At 49.2% G+C, this 20,498-nt stretch overlaps 1 protein-coding gene across 1 annotated transcript in view; it reads left to right on the top strand.

Annotated features, from left to right (window-relative positions):
• The window catches only part of nrip2 (nuclear receptor interacting protein 2), a 73,152-nt gene that overhangs the window by 15,036 nt on the left and 37,618 nt on the right, over positions 1-20,498 (top strand). Inside the window, exon 2 of the mRNA XM_072484677.1 lies at positions 11,760-11,936. Within this exon, the coding sequence (XP_072340778.1) occupies positions 11,760-11,936 (177 nt within the window). The remainder of the gene's footprint in view (positions 1-11,759; positions 11,937-20,498) is intronic.

The raw sequence follows: 20,498 nt of genomic DNA, 5'->3' as shown, positions 1-20,498 counted from the left end.
GGTATCAAATGATACAACCACGAGGTTCAACCGGCTATCGATCAAAGAGCCAAACACCAGTTTGTTAGTTCAAGGTCAAGGGTACTTTATTTACACACAATTAGTCATGCAACATAAACACTACTAGTTAACTACACTTATCGACTAAGACAACCTGTACTTAACTTCACGCACCCGGCTTAGGTCGGAGAAACAGTGGCCGCTGTTCGATTCTGGATCTATCGAGTCTGGAGAAGTAACTGCTGCTCAGCTGGGCTCATCCGTCTGGTAGCGAGCATTGAACTTGGACTTGCTTCTGGTGTTGCTGCACTTGGAGATGGTCGTGGCCGGGGCGCCAGGTCCAAGAGAGGACGAACATATGGCGAACTCTCTTCTTATACTTGGGGGGTTTTGCGCTCTTTCGGGCGGTCCACAAATTGGGTGATCCCTGATCGCTCTGTTCAATTCCTAACCAATAAGTGGGCGGGGATCTGGATGGCTGCGCATGTCCCAAGCGGTCACTAACCCTGTTGTTGACGCTTCCCCTGAACAGGGTGTGGCGCCGAAATGTCTGGGACTGTACCGGTCGCTCGAGTACCAGTCCTTTGTTTTGGTGAAGATGCTAATCGGCCCCATCAAAATGCTAATTGATTGGAGCTTCGATACCGTCTGGACTCCTTGCTTGCAAATATACATTTCAAGCTCTGAGTCTTGCCTTGTCCATTTTACCTGCTAGGCTTTGCGAGTTTCTGTGTTCCTAGTTGTAAGTGGCCATCCCAGGTGGCTACAGTATTATAGTTCACTCTTAAACCATATTGGTTATTCCATGGATATGTTATGATCCTAGTCATTTTGGGCAAATGCATGTTGATCAGATGCAGGATTAAAAACTAGACTGTCACATGAAACACCTCCACATCAGGCACAAGTTAGATATGGAATAAAGCCTTTCATCTTCCACATTAAACTAAAAGCTGAAATTTACTGTCAGCATTTAATATAATGCCTGTGGCAAATGTGCAATAATGGCCACTAATATCGGGAGCGGGCTAGACTACAGCTGAAGTATATTGCTTTCTTATATCCACTTACAAATTATTGTATGAAGAGTTTTTAGTTGAGGGATAATGCATTCAATTTTCCCTAAAGGCCCATTAAACTGGCATTTGGCAGAGGCTGATTATCACATAAACACGTTGCTTGTTTGTTGCTTTCATCTTGTTCAAATGGAACAGACAATGCTAATGTTACAGTTTGCGAATGTGTTACTGTGAATTTTCTTTCCAAATTCCTGAGCATTTTTTACTCTATAAGGGTCACATTCAGTGCTTGACTAGCACTTGAATTGGCAGAGGACTGCAAAACAAATGGCATGAGGCGCACAGGGCAGCATCAAGTTCCCTTGTTCTGATACCCGGTGGATTTACTATAGTGGACCCAGTTATCTGGAAGTGTGAGGACAAATGTACCTAAGGAGGCTGCTATTGGAAAAAGGAGGCAATAACAAAGTTGTGCTGTCTTCCTCAGGAAAACCTTCGTATGACAAGCAGCAAAAGAAGGAAGACCTTCAATTTTATCATGTCAGGTTCCTTCAGACTAGCACTGCGGCCATCTGCAGTGTTTGCCTGTTTGCTTTCTATGGATGTATCAAAGAATTTACAGATGAATTATTCAGTATGGCCAACAGCTTCATCCATTTTTTCCACTAACAGAAGCAAAAAAAGAAACAACGCTGTTGCTGGTTTTACCAGAGTCTAGAGGGTCATCAATTGAGACCATTTTGCTATTTGGACCTCTCTCTGCACGATGTATTGCCCTATATGTCCCAAAGGTACTTTATTCTCTCAGTCTAAACACCGGCTCAGAATCGTGCAATATCCTAATGAATATCCAAAGTCCTAATGAAAAGTCAAATACATTTGCCATCCTTATCTGCAGAGAGGATGAAAGGATAGCTCTCAGCCTAAGTCTATCCTGTGCAGTTATAGGTCATGCCACCTGTTGTGCTACCAGATTGAAGCACAGACCAGTTACAACAAAGCTCATTTTGCAACCACTAGGAATTTTTTTCAACAAACTTTCAAAAGTTTTACAGTTCACAACAACCCCACAAAACCTCCCAGCCCACCAACCCCCCCCCCCCCCCCAACCCCCCCACCCCCACCAGTCAATGGTAACCAACTCCCGAAAGTGCTTGATATATTCGTCTACCAACGTCTTCCCACTTCACATCTCGTCTCTCTCTTGCCCAGCTCAAAACCTTCACGTGATAGCTGTGAAAACAGATCATTCACTTTAGGCTTCGGCCTGAGCGACCAATAAGCCCTGTCCAACTCGTAGCAGGTGGGTTCTTCCCCCTTCCCATCAACTCTGCAAACATTTTTGCAAATTACACGGTCGGCCTCACGTCCTCAACTCCCTCGGACAGGCCCATAATTTTCAGATTTTGCCTCTTTGACCTGTTCTCCAGGTCCTCCATGTTAGCTCTGAGCCCTTTGTTGACCTCCGCCAGCCTCTGCAGCGCCTCACCCATCAAGGTGAACTGGTTGCTGTGTTGCGACAATGCCTCCTCCTCCCTCTTCAACTTCTCTCCTTGCTCCTGCACCTCGACCTCTGCCTCCTTTATCGGAGCAATTATCTCATACACCCAGTCTTTCAGAGTAGCAATCATCTCCCTCCGAAGCACCTCCATATGCTTGGCAAACAGCCTCTCGAACATCCACCGACATCACCTTGGTCAGTGTTTCCACCGTGACTGGAATGGCCTCACCTGACGATCCAGCCCCACCATCTTTCTTCCTGCAGGACTCACAGCGGCACTCGACGGCGGACTTTCGCTCGGCCCCTTCTTTTCAGCACCTTTCCTTCGACATTCCTCATCTTCCTTATGACTTCCCACAACAACTCATTCACAAACTACCCTTTAAACCGGCATAAAATCCCAAAAAAACAGAGACTCTAGGAGGAGCCACCCAATGTGCGACCTCCACCTAAAAGCTGCCACCGAAAGTCTCAACCACTAGGAATTTGAGCAAAATACTAGGGAAGATTTTGAGCCCGCACTCTGTCCATGAGAAAAGCAGTGCGGGCTCATCCAGAGAAAATCAAAAATAGCGACTGGGAATCATGGAGCCTGTCGAGTTGGCGTCTCTGCTACTTGCAATAGAGCAGCAGCAGAGACAGAGACGTGCCACTGCACACAGCCAGGACCAGCATCCTGCTGAGGAGGGAGGGAGGGGGCTGGGCCCATAGTTATTCTGAGAGCTGCACCTCAGAGGGAACAGCCCCATTTGAGACAGTACCAGCAAAGGTTCTTCTGATGTTGGAATCCTATCTACAGATGTCGAAGTCACAGTGCCGGAGAAGACTGCCCCTGTCCTGGAGGATGGTGGACCACCTTTACCATGTCCTGCAAGAGCTGGCACCACATGAAATACCCACTGCCCGTGGCCCTTAAAGTCACCGCTGCTCTACGAGTGGTTCATTTCAGGACAGCACCGGTGATCTGTGTGGCTTCTCCCAGTCAGCTGCACACAAATGCATTAGGCAGGTTATAGATGCCCTTTATGTGAGGGCCCACATATATATCAACTTGGACCGGAACCAGGAGAGCCAAGATCCTAGGGCCATGGGCTACTCCCACTTAGCTGGCATTCCCCAAATGCAGGTATGATAGATTGTACTCACATGGCCCTGCAGTCTCCATGGCATCATGCGGGCACCATTTATGAACTGCAAGGATTTCTACTCAATGTCCAGATCATCTGTGACCACACAATGTAAATCATGCAGGTATAGAACATAGAACATAGAACGATACAGCGCAGTACAGGCCCTTCGGCCCACGATGTTGCACCGACATGGGAAGTCAAAAAACAAAAGCCATCTAACCTACACTATGCCATTATCATCCATATGCTTATATAATAAACTTTTAAATGCCCTCAATGTTGGCGAGTTCACTACTGTTGCAGGTAGGGCATTCCACGGCCTCACCACTCTTTGCGTAAAGAACCTACCTCTGACCTCTGACCTATATCTATTACCCCTCAGTTTAAGGCTATGTCCCCTCGTGCTAGCCATTTCCATCCGCGGGTGAAGGCTCTCACTGTCCACCCTATCTATCCCCCTAATCATTTTGTATGCCTCTATTAAGTCTCCTCTTAACCTTCTTCTCTCTAACGAAAACAACCTCAAGTCCACCAGCCTTTCCTCATAAGATTTTCCCTCCATACCAGGCAACATCCTGGTAAATCTCCTCTGCACCCGCTCCAAAGCTTCCACGTCCAGGTATGATGAGAGTCCAGGTATGTGACCATTTGCCAGGGAGTGTCCATGATAGTTACATCTTGGGGCGCTCACAGATCCCAGAGGTACAGCAGTGTCTGGAGGGATGGCTTTTCAGGACAAGGAACCAGTATAGAGGTGGCTGATAACCCCAATGTGCAGGCCGCAAACTGAGGGAGAGACTCGCTAAACAAGGCTCATACTTGTGAATGCGCGTGCTGGTCGAGCAGGCAATTGGACAGCTGAAGATGCAGTTCCGGTGCCTGAAGGTGTTCCACATAATTGCCGTCTGCTGCACTCTCCACAACTTGGCAATGCAGTGGGAGACCACCTGGATCAGAAAGAGATGGAGAAATGCCACATCTCCTAATGTGAGGAGGAGGACCAGGAGGATGGCGAGCGACATCCCAGGAGAAGGAGGAAGGACCTCAGGCCATGGCCTCCATGGCTGTTGAGGTAGAGATGCCCCTATAGCCTCACGGTTTGGGGACGAACAGGACTAGGGGGTGAGGCGATCTCCTACCGTGAGGATTATAATCTCATCATTAGTGTGGTGACAGTAGTAGGTTTCCGTAATTGTGCCTGATTCCATGGGCAGGGGGCTAAAGCGATTTGCCGGACTCTGCAGGAGAATGATGATGACTTGTATTGAAGACAGGAACTCCTCTCTTCCTTAGCGATATGTCGGACTGCTGCCTGACAGAGAGCCGACCACCTCCTGCCAATGAAAGGGCTGATCATGGAGTTCAAAGACGAGGGATGAGCTCTCCTGTGCATTAGCCCTCTTCGAGGTCAGGGATTCTGTTGTGTTCCTCCAACTAACCTCCGGCGTGGGTCAGCCCCTCTACACTGTGAGCCCGTGGCCTCCTCATCACTGGCAGAAATGAGAGGCCTGAGTGTGGTAGTCTTGTGTACAGGTACTACGGTACCTAGTAATGCTGGAACACCATTGGTAGATATTGTATGTTTCCCATTGGTCAAGCTGTATGGTAGCTCCGCTCTGCCTGGCGGGGTATAAGAGCCCGTGCCGCCCCAGCAGCTTTCATTCTGTACATGAGCTGCTGGGGGAAACATCTAGCTTATTAAAGCCTTCAGTTGGACTACAACCTCGCTTTAGTAGTCATTGATTGTGCATCAATTTAATAAGCTAGATTTAAAAGGATGGAGTTCCGAATCAAGCCGGAGTGTCTGCAACTCAGCCCCCACGCGGCAAACACAGCGGCAACCTTCAAGCACTGGCTGGCGTGTTTTAAAGGATATCTCGGAACGGCCGAAAACACACCCACGGGAGAACAGAAATTGCAAGTCCTGCACTCAAGGGTGAGCCCAGCAATTTACACCCTCATCGAGGACGCGGACGACTTCTATGCAGCAATGGCGCTGCTAAAAGGACATTATATTCGCCCGGTAAACCAGGTCTACGCCCGACATCTGTTAGCGACGAGGCGACAAATCCCTGGGGAATCGCTGGAAGAATTCTACCGTGCGCTCCTGATGTTGGGGAGAAACTGCAGCTGCCCGCAAGTTTCGGTGAGCGACCACACAGAACCTTTGATCCGGGACGCTTTTGTTGCAGGTATGCTGTCCTCCCAAATCAGCCAGCGATTGCTGGAGAAAGACACCTTAGGCCTCAAGGAGGCACGGGCCCTTGCTGGCTCCTTGGATGTGGCCTCCCGAAACGCCCGCAGTTACGTCCCTGACTGTGCGGCAGCCCCCTGGGCAGCGTGGAACCCCCCCCCCCCCCCCCCCCGCGGCCCACCCCGAGCCATCACCCATCCCCCCACAAGCTTGTGCTGCAAGACGGCCTGGCAACCCCGGGGGGCCCCACTGCTATTTTTGCGGGCAGGCCAAGCACCCCGGCAGCGCTGTCCGGCCCGCGCATCCACCTGCAAGGGATGCGGTAAAAAGGGCTACTTCATGGTGGTATGCCAGGCCCGGGCGGTCGCTGCGGTCTCTGGTGGCGAATGCGGACCGCCACCACAATCCCCTCCACGGTCCCCATGTGGCCAGCGGGTGCCGCCATCTTCCTCCTCCAGGGTCACGTGCGGCCTCCGGGCGCCGCCATCTTGTCCCGCGGACGCCACATGCGATGGATGGGCGCCGCCATTTTGTGCACCCCCAGCCATGTGCAACCAATGGGCGCCGCCATCTTGGATGGACTCCCAGGACCCCAGCTCGGCTGACCACACACTGCCCGAAGAGAACATTCAACTGCTGCCGCGATTAGCCTCGCTGACTCTGGACCAGTCCCGGCCTCGAACACTCTCAACTACTACAACAACAGTACTAATCAACGGGCACGAGACGTCCTGCTTAATCGACTCTGGGAGCACGGAGAGCTTCATACACCCCGACACGGTAAGGCGCTGTTCTCTCCCTGTCCACCCAGTTAATCAAAAAATCTCCCTGGCCTCCGGTTCCCACTCAGTAGAGATAAAGGGGTATTGTGTAGCAAACCTCACGGTCCAGGAAAGGGAGTTTCCCCACCTCTGCGCGGCCACACTCCTAGGGTAAGACTTCCAGTACAACCACCAAAGCCTATTTTTCAAATTCGGCGGCCCTATACCCCCTCTCACTGTCTGCAGCAATGCGACCCTCAAGGTCGATCCGCCTTCCCTGTTTGTGAACCTCACCCCGGATTGCAAACCCATCACCACCAGGAGCAGACAGTACAGTGCCCAGGATCGGATCTTTATCAGGTCAGAGGTCCAACGGCTACTGAGGGAAGGAGTCATTGAAGCAAGCAACAGTCCCTGGAGAGCTCAAGTAGTGGTGGTAAAGACCGGGGAGAAGCATAGGATGGCCATCGACTACAGTCAGACCATCAACAGGTTTAGGCAGCTGGACGCGTACCCTCTCCCCCGCATATCTGACCTGGTAAACAGGATCGCGCATCACAAGGTCTTCTTCACGGTGGATCTTAAGTCCGCCTACCACCAGCTCCCCATCCGCACTAGTGACCGCAAGTACACTGCCTTCGAGGCAGATGGGCGGCTCTACCACTTCTTAAGCGTTCCCTTCGGTGTCACTAATGGGGTCTCGGTCTTCCAGTGCGAGCTGGACCGAATGGTTGACTGGTACGGTTTATGGGCAACATTCCCGTATCTCGATAATGTCACCATCTGCGGCCATGACCAGCAGGACCACGACACCAACCTCCGAAAATTCCTCCAGACCGCAAAGATCCTTAATCTTACGTATAACAAGGATAAATGCGTGTTTAGCACCGATCGCCTAGCCATCCTCAGCTACGTAGTGCGAAATGGAGTTATAGGCCCTGACCCTGAACGCATGCGCCCCCTTATGGAGTTCCCCCGCCCTCACTGCTCCAAGGCCCTGAAGCGCTGCCTAGGCTTTTTTTCTTACTATGCCCAGTGGGTCCCCAACTATGCGGACAAGTCCTGTCCCCTGATCCAATCCACAGTTTTTCCCCTTTCGATAGAGGCCCGCCAGGCCTTCAGCCGCATCAAAGCAGACATTGCAAATGCCACGATGCACGCCATTGACGAGTCCCTTGCCTTCCAGGTCGAGAGCGACGCGTCCGACGTAGCTCTGGCGGCCACCCTCAACCAAGTGGGCAGACCTGTGGCCTTCTTCTCACGTACCCTCCATGTTTCCGAAATCCGCCACTCCTCAGTCAAAAAGGAGGCCCAGGCCATAGTAGAAGCTGTGTGACATTGGAGGCATTACCTGGACGGCAGGAGATTCACTCTCCTCACTGACCAACGGTCGGTCGCCTTCATGTTTGATAATGCACAGTGGGGCAAGATAAAAAATGATAAGATCTTGCGGTGGAGGATCGAACTCTCCACCTATAACTACGAGATCTTGTATCGTCCCGGGAAGCTAAACGAGCCTCCTGATGCCCTGTCCAGCGGCACATGTGCCAACGCACAACTGGACCGCCTCCGAGACCTCCACGAGGATCTCTGCCACCTGGGGGTCATTCGCTTCTAGACCCGCAACCTGCCCTACTTCATCGAGGTCAGGACAGCCACCAGGAATTGCCAAATCTGCGCGGAGTGCAAACCGCACTTCTATAGGCCAGAGAAAGCGCACCTGATAAAGGCTTCCCGTCCCTTTGAACGCCTCAGTATGGACTTCAAAGGCCCCCTCCACTCCACCGACCGCAACACGTACTTCCTGAACGTGATTGACGAGTACTCCCGGTTCCCATTCGCCATCCCCTGCCCCGACATGACCGCAACCACCGTCATCAAGACCCTCCATAGCAACTTTACGCTGTTCGGGTTCCCCGCTTACATACATAGTGATAGGGGGTCCTCCTTTATGAGTGACGAACTGCATCAATTCCTGCTCAGCAAGGGCATTGCCTAGAGCATGACGACCAGTTACAACCCCCGGGGTAACGGACAGGTAGAGAGGGAGAACGGAACGGTCTGGAAGACTGTCCTACTGGCCCTACGGTCCAAGAATATCCCAGTCTCCCGCTGGCAGGAAGTCCTCCCGGATGCCCTCCACTCCATCCGGTCACTGCTTTGTACCACGACCAACCAAACACCTCACGAACGACACCTTGTATTCCCCAGGAAGTCCGCCTCTGGGACCTCGCTCCCAACCTGGCTGGCAGCTCCCGGACCCATCCTGCTCAGAAAACACGTGCGGGCGCACAAGTCGGACCCGTTGGTCGAGAGGGTCCATCTTCTCCACGCTAACCCCCAGTATGCCTACCCCGAAGGCCGACAAAATACGGTCTCCCTACAAGACCTGGCGCCTGCCGGATCCCCACGCACACCCCAGCACCAGTCCCACCCTCCCTCCCACCAGTGCACCTTACAGGAGGATCGGTCCTTCCGCCGGCCCCGTCTAGGCCCTCCCACCCACCGACGCACCCCGCAGACGCTCCCTTCCCAGGTCAATCGGCTTCCCCACCAGCGCCGTCTAGGGGTGTTGAAGCTGCCACAGAGATCGAGGCCACGCTCTTGGAGTCACAGATGCCGGAGCCTCCACCGGAGTCACCACCGAAGCTTCGACGATCACAGAGGACGACCAGGGCCCCCAATCGACTGATTGCTTCATCTTAAAGTGTATATAGTTAATTGTGAAATTGTAAATAGTTACGACAATAAGAATAAACGCTGTATGGAGGAATTACGGTATCTCCATAACTATAACTTCTGCCACGTTACCATGTTGTAATTCGAAGCCACCACCCCCGCCGGACTATTTTTTAACAGGGGGTGAATGTGGTAGTCTGTGTAGAGGTACTACGGTACCTAGTAATGCTGGAACACCATTGGTAGATATTGTATGTTTCCCATTGGTCAAGCTGTATGGTAGCTCCGCCCTGCAAGGCGGGGTATAAGAGCCCATGCCGCCCCAGCAGCCTTCTTTCTGTACCTGAGCTGCTGGGGGAAACATCTAGCTTATTAAAGCCTTCATTTGGACTACAACCTCGCTTTAGTAGTCATTGATCGTGCATCACTGAGCAATGGGGAGGGCGCTGCCAGCAGCAGCGTGTCTTTACAGAGTCATCAGTGTGGCAATTGAAGATAGGAGGGACATAACGCTGTCATTCTCATACGCCACGGGGATGTGGCGCCGAGTGGGCGTGGGTGTTCGCAGAGCATGCGCCATGAAATGACAGGTTGGAGGATCTGCTGGTGAACAAAGTGACCTTTATTTACATGTGGTGACCTATCTTACCTCATGCCTATTCTCACTCTTGCCCACTAGTTGCCCCAGTTTCTTACACTTTTTCACCCTCCCACTATGTCTAGGTGTTTCCCCAGGATCCACAGGTGAGATTGAGATGGTCTGCTGCCTTTCACGCCTCGTTGCCTGAGATAACTTTTGCGGGTGGCCCGGGCAGCACAGGTGTTGCATTACTACCCTCTTCAGTGTTCGGGGCTGACGGTGCGTTGCTCACAATGAAAAGGTGTCAGATTGGTTGGAAGGGCCGGAGCTTTTTCCAATCCTCTTCCCTTCGGGTGCCTGGGAGCCCCTGTGCTCCTCCATGGTATAGAGGGGCCCTGACTCGCATGGATTCCACCAGTTCCTGCACCATGTTGTTAAAGCCCTGCACCATGGAGGTCATGCCCTCAGCCATGGAGGTTATGAGCTGCGCCATATAGTGGACATCACCTGCCATGGAGTGCACGTCCTGCAGCAAGGTCGCCACTGCTGATGCGTCAGAGTGCTGGCCTTGTTGAGTTGCAATGATGGCACTATCTCCTCAGTCAGGAGGCAATTGGACTCCTCCAGGTGGCCTTGCTTCCCGAGGATGGATGCCGTCATCCCTTTCTTTCAGCAACTCTGGGATGATCGAACTCAGGGGCACGTCATCGGCCAGGGGTGCAGCAGAGTCCTGGGCTCCAGCAACCCTCTGAGTACCTTACTCCTAGGATCGATCCCCCCCTTCATTCCCCAAACTTTACATGGGTATAGCCACCCTCAGGCCCCTTGGCAATGCCAATCTGGCAACCGGGAACTCTGGTACTGTCAGCCTGGCACCCGAGCATTGCCCTGAGCACACTGGCAGTGCTAGATTGGCACTTCCAGGGTGCCTGGTTGGCTCTGTCAGGGTGCCCAGATGCCATGATGGGCAGTGTTGTGCCCTGTCCCTGACCACTCGGCGGCGGGGGGGATTCTAACGGCCTCCGACATCCCCGAATGGCCGTCACGGCTGGTCTCTGCTTGTGGAGACCAGGACTAACAGCACCCTGTTGAGGCTCCGCTGCTGCTCATTTAACTTTCATTACCTGGATCATGCCTGGCGACTCGTGATCAGCTCGGTGCCCGGCGGGAAGCCGGATATGGGCCTCGTCCGCTATTCAGCCACCACGCTGGGTGCAATGCTGTGGCTGAATTGTGCCCATTAACTCCATTTCTTTTCCTTCTACAGATGCTAAATATTCCCAGCATTTTCAAATTTTAAACTGGGATTTTGAAACCCTGTTGTACATATTTGGACCAATTGGGAGCAACTTTGCATTGCAGTTCCCTTTCCCCAGCTTGGCTTCCAGAACAACCGTCATCTGCTGCACACACTATAAATAAATGTATCTTTTAGCGCAGTTATTGCGTCATGGCAGAGTAAAGGTGAAGATACCAATGAGGAATTAGGAGCATTTAAATGCCAGAAATTACTGTTGACCACTATTGTAGCAGGCAGATGCTTAATATATTCATATACTTTTTTCTGTCCATTTTCTAGCTTAAAATATTATATTGAAAGGTTTCAAATACTCAAATGTGCCACATATGAGTTGATACACCAGATGGCTTGTGGTGTGGGGACAATATCCCCACCAGTTTTAAGTGGATATTTGATATGCTTCTATGCTATGGATATGAAGAAAGGAACTATAACACTTGTCATCTTTATAACCTTCTCCTCCTGTTCCTTATGAATGGAATTCCTAATGATCTTGAGTTTGAGGTAGTTTGGTACTGCAATGATGGAGAGAGCTCAACAGTGGCTTCTTTTGTGCACATGCTGCTTTGTTTTACTTTCTGATATTTCCACACAGCAACCACACAACATTGTACAAAGACGGTTACTTGAGAGTAACATCACAAAGTTGCATGGAGATCCAAGGGATATAAGGTCTATGACTCAATCACCACTTGCTGAGGAGATAAAGTCCAGCGTGAGCAAGGATACTGCATGTTCACAGCAATGGGACACACTCGGTGTCTACTGCAAGGTATGTTCAGTTTCATTGCAGTGCGATGTTGTAATGTTCTCCATGTAATAATCATGCAGTCGTTATTGCTATATTGTTTGGAGCATCTCCGAGAAAACAAACTGAAAAGGGAGAGTGACTTGAAAATGTCTCATACATTTGTTCACCTTGATCAAAACAAGAAATTTAAACAGTTCATCATCCGTACTTTATTGCGAGCTCAGATTTTATATATATATGTATAAAGACATATGACCATAAAACTGTAGCCACCTGGGTTGGCCACTTCCTGACTTAAAATGGAGAACAGCAAAGGCTAAAGGGAAATTCAGCCAACACAGGCAAAGACTGGCAAGTGCAGAAATCATGTATATTGAAACCTGTAAGAAACCAGACAGCACTGAAACCAGCAGCCCTAATGGCAACAGTTAAGGTGAATGAAGCCAAGCCAGACTCCCCGGCGCCAGCAGGAGCCAAGACGAAGGAAGGCCAACGGACACTTAGGGACCGCCCAGCGATCAGGGAACCGCTCCAGCATTGGAGAAATCGATCCAAGTGATCGGAACGCAGTCCAATCACTTGGGACCAGGTATGGGGTCCGTCCCGAAGGGCGGGAAGCCCCTGGGGATTATAAAGTAAAGCCCCCAAGTTCAAATCGTCCTTCTTTGGCAGGGTCACTCAGCAACTTGAACCAACCCTTGACAGTGACCTGCCTCGCTGCCGCGCCAACCAAGTAAGTCTCAAGTCAACGCTCGCTATGAGATAGGTACTCCTAGCTACCAGTCCATACCAGCTTTTGAATCCTGCAGACTCAGGACCTGAACGAAAGGCCATTTGTTCCCCTGACCTGGTGGGCCAGTCTGAAGCTAAGTATAGGCCTTTTAGTGATAGGAATAGCCTAGAAAGTAGAGTTTATGCATAAGTAGTGATTTACTGTGTATAATAAATGTGTTTTGATTTGAATCTTACTAATTGGTGTGTTGAGTTATTGATCATTACTTGAACTTGAACCTCGTTGCGGTATAACGGTACCTGGTGACTCTAGAGCAAAGGTTAAACAAACAGAGCAAATTACGAATTAAGAGCCAACCAAAAGTTAGCAATATATTGGGAGTGCAACAAAAATGAAGTGGCCTTGCTGAGGTGTCCCTGCCAGGACAAGTGGTGGGTAAGTGCTCACAGTTTGCATGGGGCAGCTGGGACCTTGTAGCTGCTGTGGGTGATGTTCTCTTTCATATCTGGGGGCCAGTCTAGCTGGTAGGGGTCTCCTGCAATCTCGGGCGAAGTGTCCTGACTGCCCACAGTTGTAACATGACCCCTGGGGCACATAAGGTGGAGCAGGCTCTCTGGTGCATTGCTCCCTTGGGTATGGTTCCCTGGGTGGGAGGTCGGGGCTGTTGGTGTCTTTGCTGGTTCGGGGGGCATTTGTGGGCTGATTCCGTTGCTGTTTCAGGGGGGCTTGACATTCTCGTGCGTAATGTCCTAATTGTCCACAGTTGTAACACTCCTGTTGTTTTGTGGGGGGCTGTTCCTGCCTTTGTTCACCCATGCGGGGTTCTGGTGCGTTTTCACCGCTTGGATGTCTGCCTCTGCCTGCTGTTCTTCGGGTTTCCTAACTGCGGGTTTGTTTTGTACAGACTGCTCCCAGGCGCGGGACAATCTCTTTAAAACCCATTTCTCATTCTGGGCTTCATCGGAGGGGTCATAATTCGTACAAGCCTTTTGTCCTGCCTCTGTGGCATGGGAGATGTGCGGGTCCATTTAGCCATACCGTCTTGGGACAAATAGGCGCATTCTAAATTTCCCAAAACTGCTGTGAAATGGATCCACAGGCGTCCAGCAAACGCTGTGGGGTGTTCTGTCTTTTTCTACCTGCACTTATTCAGGCCTTCTACGGGGTCACCTCTGTTGTAGCCGATCGCATCTAGGATCGCTGCGTGCATTTCTGCAAGGGTGCCTCCTCCTACATTCTGTGGGTCGGGAAGGGCTGCTATGACCGAAGGGTCTAAACTCAAAACTGTGAGCTTCATGTGCTCATGCTCATCCAGGCCGTACATGGTCGCCTGATGCTTTACTCTGGCAAAGAAGTGGTGGGGGGTCTGAGGTGGGGAGGAACGGTGTGATTTTCTCTCACGCGTCCCGTAATTGGGTCACGGTTAAGGGGGTGGTATAAAGAAATTCTGTATCTCCGTCCGACGTGACTGTGCGGTGGGTGGTCACTAGAATCATTGGTGCCTGAACTACCTGCTCTGTGGGGGGTTGGAGCGCTTTTCTCTTCTGGGGCTTTCCTTGCGCACATGTTCCCTGAACATATCTATGCGCGGCCTCATTTAATTCTTCCCAATCCGGGCCGTTTTCTGTATCTAACTGGGATCCAAAGGTGCTCTGGAATCCATTCTGAACTGTAAGCAAAGACTGCAGTTCTGCAATCTGCTTCCTGCACTTCGCATGATCTAGTGAGCTTTGTCTGTGCTCCGTGGTGGCAGCATGGAGCGCTCTTAATGCTGCTTTCAGGTCGCTACACTGCCTTTGCAATGCCTCTACCTGTTTCTCTGTTTCCTCTCTTACCAGGACTGCACGTTGCGTGTCCTGATTGGCCTTTTCGTACTGTGTCTGGAAGCTGCTTAGGTGCGCCAGACAAGACTGGTGTGCCCACTTGGCATCATCCACCTCTCCGTCCTTTGCTGCTAACTTCCTTCTTAATTCTAGGTTCTCTTTCTCTATCTCGCCCACATCGACCTTGCTCATTTGATGTGTCTCCTCTATCTCTTTGTGGAGCGTCCGAACGACCTCCTCTGTGCCTCGCAATTGTGCTAAACAGGACACGATTGCCATCGACTTGCGAGCTTTTCCCAAGCGCTTCTTATGAATTTCTGACACCAAGTATGTCCTATACTCCCGGGTCCTGTTTCCTCATTGTCACAGAATTCGCTGCAAAATGGCCATCCTTTCCCTTTGAGGTACTTTCTGATTTCCTCTTCCCAAACGGGACACTGTCCTACTCTACTGCTGGTCGCTGCGACCACAAATTCCTCAGGGTTCATGAGGAGTTGCATTGCCATCTTTCCTCTCTAAATACTTCTCTTAAAATTTGGAACGAGGGGTATTAAGGCGGTGTTGTAATTACGGGTACGGCTTTCGCTATTTTCCAGAATACAAACTCCCGACAGTTTGTCGCAACAAAAATCTATCAGTTTACCTTATAGCCCTGTTAGTTACGCCTGCATTAACACACTTCCGAATTATGAGGATTGATCAGAACTGCTTGAACACTTGTGGTTTTTCTGTTCCCAATTGGATTTCTAATTCAAATTTGGGGTTCTCCCGGAGTGCTTAAGCCACTTCTAAGTCGGGTCCCGTCAGGATGTCGCCAGTAATATGTTGCTAACTTTTGGTTGGCTCTTAATTCGTAATTTGCTCTGTTTGTTTAACCTTTGCTCTAGAGTTGCCATGTAACTTTATGATACAGCCACAAGGTTCAAGTTCAAGTAATGATCAATAACTCAACACACCAATTAGTAAGATTCAAATCAAAACACATTTATTATACACAGTAAATCACTACTCATGCATAAACTCTACTTTCTAGGCTATTCCTATCACTAAAAGGCCTATACTTAGCTTCGGACTGGCCCACCAGGTCAGGAGAACAAATGGCCTTCCGTTCAGGTCCTGAGTCTGCAGGATTCAAAAGCTGGTATGGACTGGTAGCTAGGAGCGCCTATCTCATAGCGAGCGTTGACTTGAGACTTACTTGGTTGGCGCGGCAGCGAGGCAGGTCACTGTCAAGGGTTGGTTCAAGTTGCTGAGTGACCCTGCCAAAGAAGGACGATTTGAACTTGGGGGCTTTACTTTATAGTCCCCAGGGGCTTCCCGCCCTTCGGGGTGGACCCCGTACCTGGTTCCAAGTGATTGGACTGCGTTCCGATCACTTGGATCGATTTCTCCAATGCTGGAGCGGTTCCCTGATCGCTGGGCGGTCCCCAAGTGTCTGTTGGCCTTCCTTTGTCTTGGCTCCTGCTGGCGCCGAGGAGTCTGGCTTGGCTTTATTCACCTTAACAGTTGCCATTGTGCCTTGGAATTGCTCATTACTATGCAGGTGGCTGCTGGTTTCAGTGCTGTCTGGTTTCTTACAGGTTTCAATATACATGAATTCTGCACTTGCTAGTCTTTGCCTGTGTTGGCTGAATTTCCCTTTAGCCTTTGCTGTTCTCCATTTTAAGTCTGGAAGTAGCCAACCCAGGTGGCTACAAAACTTAGGAGCAGAAGTAGGCCATTCGGCCCATTGAGGCTGCTCCGCCAATCAATGAGATCACGACTAATCTGAAACAATAATTCTCAACTCCACTTTTCTGCCTTATCCCCAAAACTCTTCATTCTCTTACTGATTAAAAATCTGTCTATCTCAGCCTTAACTTAATGACCCAGCCTCTACAGCCCTGTGCGGTAAAGAATTCCACAAATTCACTACCCTCTGAGAGAAGAAATTCCTCCTCATCGCTGTTTTAAATGGGCGATCCCTTACTCTGAGATTGTGCCCTCTGGTCCTAGACCCTCCCACAAGGGGAAACAACCTCTCAGCATCTACCTTGTCAAGCACCCTGAGAACCCTATATGTCTCAATAAGGTTGCCTTTCATTCTTCTAAACTCCACTGAGTGCTGGCCCAACATACTCGACCTTTCCTCCATAGCTAGTGAACCTTCTCTGGACAACCTCAAAGATAAGGGACCAAAACTGTTCACAGTATTCCAGGAGTGGTCTAGCTAATGCCATGTTTTAGCAAGCCTTCCCCATCTTTAAACTCCATTCCCTTTGAAATGGAGGCCAACATTCCATTTGCTTCCCTGTTACCTGAACTTGCATGCTAGCTTTTTGTGATTTATACATGAGGACCGTCACACCCCTCTGAGCTGCAGCTTTCTGCAGTCTTTCTCCATTTCAATAATATTCAAGTTCTATATTCAAGTACATAACTTCACATTTTCATATATTATATTCCATCTGACAAGTTGTTGCTCACTCACCTGTCTATATCTCTCTGTAGACTCTGCCTTCCTATCTATTTTTGTGTATCCAGAAACTTGGCAATAGAGCATTCACTTCCCTCATCCAAGTCATTAATATATATATTGTAAATAATTGTGGCCCCAGCACAGATCTCTGTGGCACTCCAGTAGTTACAGGTTGTCTTCCTGAAAATGACCCTCTTTTCCCAACTCTCTGTCTTCCATTAGTTAGTTAACCTTCTATCCATGCTAATATACTACCCCCAACACCATGGGCTCTTATTTAAGTAGCCTTTTGTGCAGTACATTATCAAACACTTTTTGGAAATCCAAGTATATTACATCTAATGGGGCTGGTTTAACACAGTGGGCTAAACAGCTGGCTTGTAATGCAGAACAAGGCCAGCAGCGCGGGTTTAATTCCCTACCGGCCTCCCCGAACATGCACCGGAATGTGGCGATTAGGGGCTTTTCACAGTAACTTCATTGAAGCCTACGTGTGACAATAAGCGATTATTATTATTATCTACTGGTTCCCCTTTATCTATCCTGCTCATTACCACCTCAAATAATTCTAATAAATTTGTCAGGCATGAAGCCATAAAACCATGCTGACGCTACATGATGATATTATGCATTTCTAAATGATCTGCTATTATAGCCTTTGTAATGGACTCGTAACAGTTTCCAATGTCAGATATTAAGCTAACTGGCCTAAAGTGGCCTGCTTTTGTCTCTCTCCTATTTTGAATAAGCAGTTTTCCAATCATCTGGGACATTTCTGGAATTTAAGGATTCTTGAAAGATTACTACCAATGCATCCACCATCTCTCTACCTATTTACTTTAATTTCCTAGGATGCAATCCATCAAGCCCTGGGGAGTTATCGGTCTTCAGCCCCATTAGTTTCCCTAGTACATTTTCTTTAGTGATAGTTATTGTATGTATTTCCTCCTGCCTTGCCCCTTGATTATTTCGTATTTTTGGAATTTTATTTGTGTCTTCTACCGTGAATACTGACACAAAATATTTATTTAACTCCTCTGCCATTTCCTGGTTCGCCATTATTTTTAAAAATAAATTTAGAGTACCCAATTCATTTTTTCCAATTAAGGGGCAATTTAGCGTGGCCAATCCACCTCGCCTGCACATCTTTGGGTTGTGGGGGCGAGACCCACGCAAACACGTGGAAAATGTGCAAACTCCACATGGTCAGTGACCCAGAGCCAGGATCGAACCTGGGACCTCGGCGCCATGAGGCAGCAGGGCTAATCCACTACGCCACCGTGCTGCCCCTGGTTCGCCATTATTATTTCCACAGTCTTGTTCTCTAAGGAGCCTATGTTCACTTTGGCCTCTCGCTTCCTTTTTTACATATTTTAAAAAGCTCCTACTATCTGTTTCCATATTACTTGCTAGTTTATCCTCACTCATAGCTTATCTTCTTCCTCTATTACTTTTTGGTCATCATTTGTTGGATTTTAAAACTTTCCTAATCTTCTGGCTTGCCACATTGTATGGTTTTTCTTTCTGTTTAATGCTATCCTTAACTTCCATGGTTAACCATGGTTGAGTTATCCCCTTCCTAGAATCCCTTACTGTGCTGAACAAATGTAGAATGAGAATGGAATTTAATGTGGGAAATGGGGGGCTGGTCATCCGAAGTGAAAACTGGTGGCATTCCCCCACTGACTCCAATGTGTGGGAGCCCTGAAGTAATAAAGTTCCTAATTGGCAGTGGGAAGCTGCTACCAGGGTTCCCGCCTTCCCTAGGGTCATTAAATAACTACACTTCCTATTGTGGGACAGATATCCTGCCTTCAAGAGCTGATAGTCAATAAGAGACTGGCAGTTCTGCAGTATCGACAGAGCCACTGGGAGCACTGGCCACTGCTGATATTGCACTGGGTCTGTTACGGACTCTCTGTAATGTTGCTCGTTTTAGCCTTAGTTTATTTGCTCTAATTCTGTCACCTTTGCTCATGAGTCGCCAGGTATCTTTCTGATACCGCCACGTGGTTCAAGTCCAAGTAATGATTAATAATGCAACACACCGCTTAGTAAGAGTTAAATCAACACACATTTATTATATACAGCAATTAATACTTATACAATAATTCTACTTCTAGACTACTACCTACCACTAAAAGGCCAATACTTAACTTTTGGAAATGGCCCACCAGGTCAGGGAAACGAATGGTCTTTCGAATTGGTTCTGAGCCTTCGGGATTCAAAAGCTGGTACAAGTCGATAGTCGGGAGTGCCTATCTGGTAGCGATCGCTGGAGTAAAACTTTAGTTTTCTTGTAGAAGGGTCTCGAAGGTTGCGGGCAGGAGGAGAAGGGTCGAGTTGAACTTGGCCCCTATTCTTATAGTCCCCAGGGGCTTTCCGCCTCTCGGGGCGGACCTTCTACCTGGTTCCAAGTGATTGGACTTGGTCCCAATCACTTGGTTCGATATGCTCCAATACTGGAGCGATTCCTTGATCGGGGGTGGTCGTTTACCTTTCTTTGTCTTAGCCCCTGCTGGCGCCGAAAGGTCTGGGTCGGCTTTGAGTTGCTAATTTGTAGCAATTGTTCCCGGGGATGGCTGCTTAATATGCAGATGGCTGGGTTGTTGTGATGTTGATTGCTGCAGGTATCGGTCTGGACTGACTTCCCCAGAGGCAAATACACTGTTTTACCTGCAGCTGTCCGTTTTAGTCCTGTTGGCTGATTTTCCCATCAGCCTCTTTCGTTCGCCATTTTAGATCGGGTTTTGACCATTCTAATCGGGAGTCAGCCATTTTACATGGCTACAGTAACCATGGGTGAAACTTCAACTTTCACTCCCACTAAATTATTCTCCAAATGTAAGGCTACTCCTTCCACTGGGAATTCCTTAATCACACCAACAACTACTGGACCTGACACTAAATCACACTCCAATTGCACTTTATACAGTGGAACTGGAATACAACTTCCATCTATCCCATTCACAAATACCTCAGCTTTCACACTGCTCTCTCTCTCTCGAAAAAGACAAATTCTTCTCCAGCACAAGAGTTTGGGTAGCGTGTGTCCCTTAAAACTGTTTTAAGTTTAGCTACATCAGTTGAAGAAAATGGGGTGACCTTCCCCTTAAGACACAAAATCATCATATCTCTCATCTACTCAGTCCTCACACCTGCACCCACAACATTGCTGTACTCAGGTCTCCTAAGTTCAGTTAACGCTGCAGTCTGCACCATGGTATTGTCCGTTTTTGTTCCCTTTTCAGAATCGTTCCTGTGAACCCGCACAAGTCCCATGGGCTTTCCTTGCAACTTCCAATATGCTGAATGAACGTGTCCCATCATTTTACAAATGGTAACACCTAACCTTCTAAGTCTCACCTCTACCCACAGTAGCTTCCTTCCTGGTCTGAGGAGATCTCGGAGCACTCCCAGCTACCTTTGCTACCTGCCTTCCTCTAAATTTATGAATTAGTTCATATTCGCAAACCATAATTGCTGCTTGTCTAGCAGTTTCTCCCCTCTGGTCGCCAACATTGGTTCTTACTATAGAAGGTAGGAAATTCTTAAGCTCTTCCAAGAGA

Source organism: Scyliorhinus torazame, chromosome 19 (genome assembly GCF_047496885.1).
Source record: "Scyliorhinus torazame isolate Kashiwa2021f chromosome 19, sScyTor2.1, whole genome shotgun sequence".
Taxonomy (NCBI): Eukaryota; Metazoa; Chordata; class Chondrichthyes; order Carcharhiniformes; family Scyliorhinidae; genus Scyliorhinus; species Scyliorhinus torazame.
Note: the sequence above shows the minus strand (reverse complement) of the source record. Positions and strands in the feature narration are given on the sequence as shown.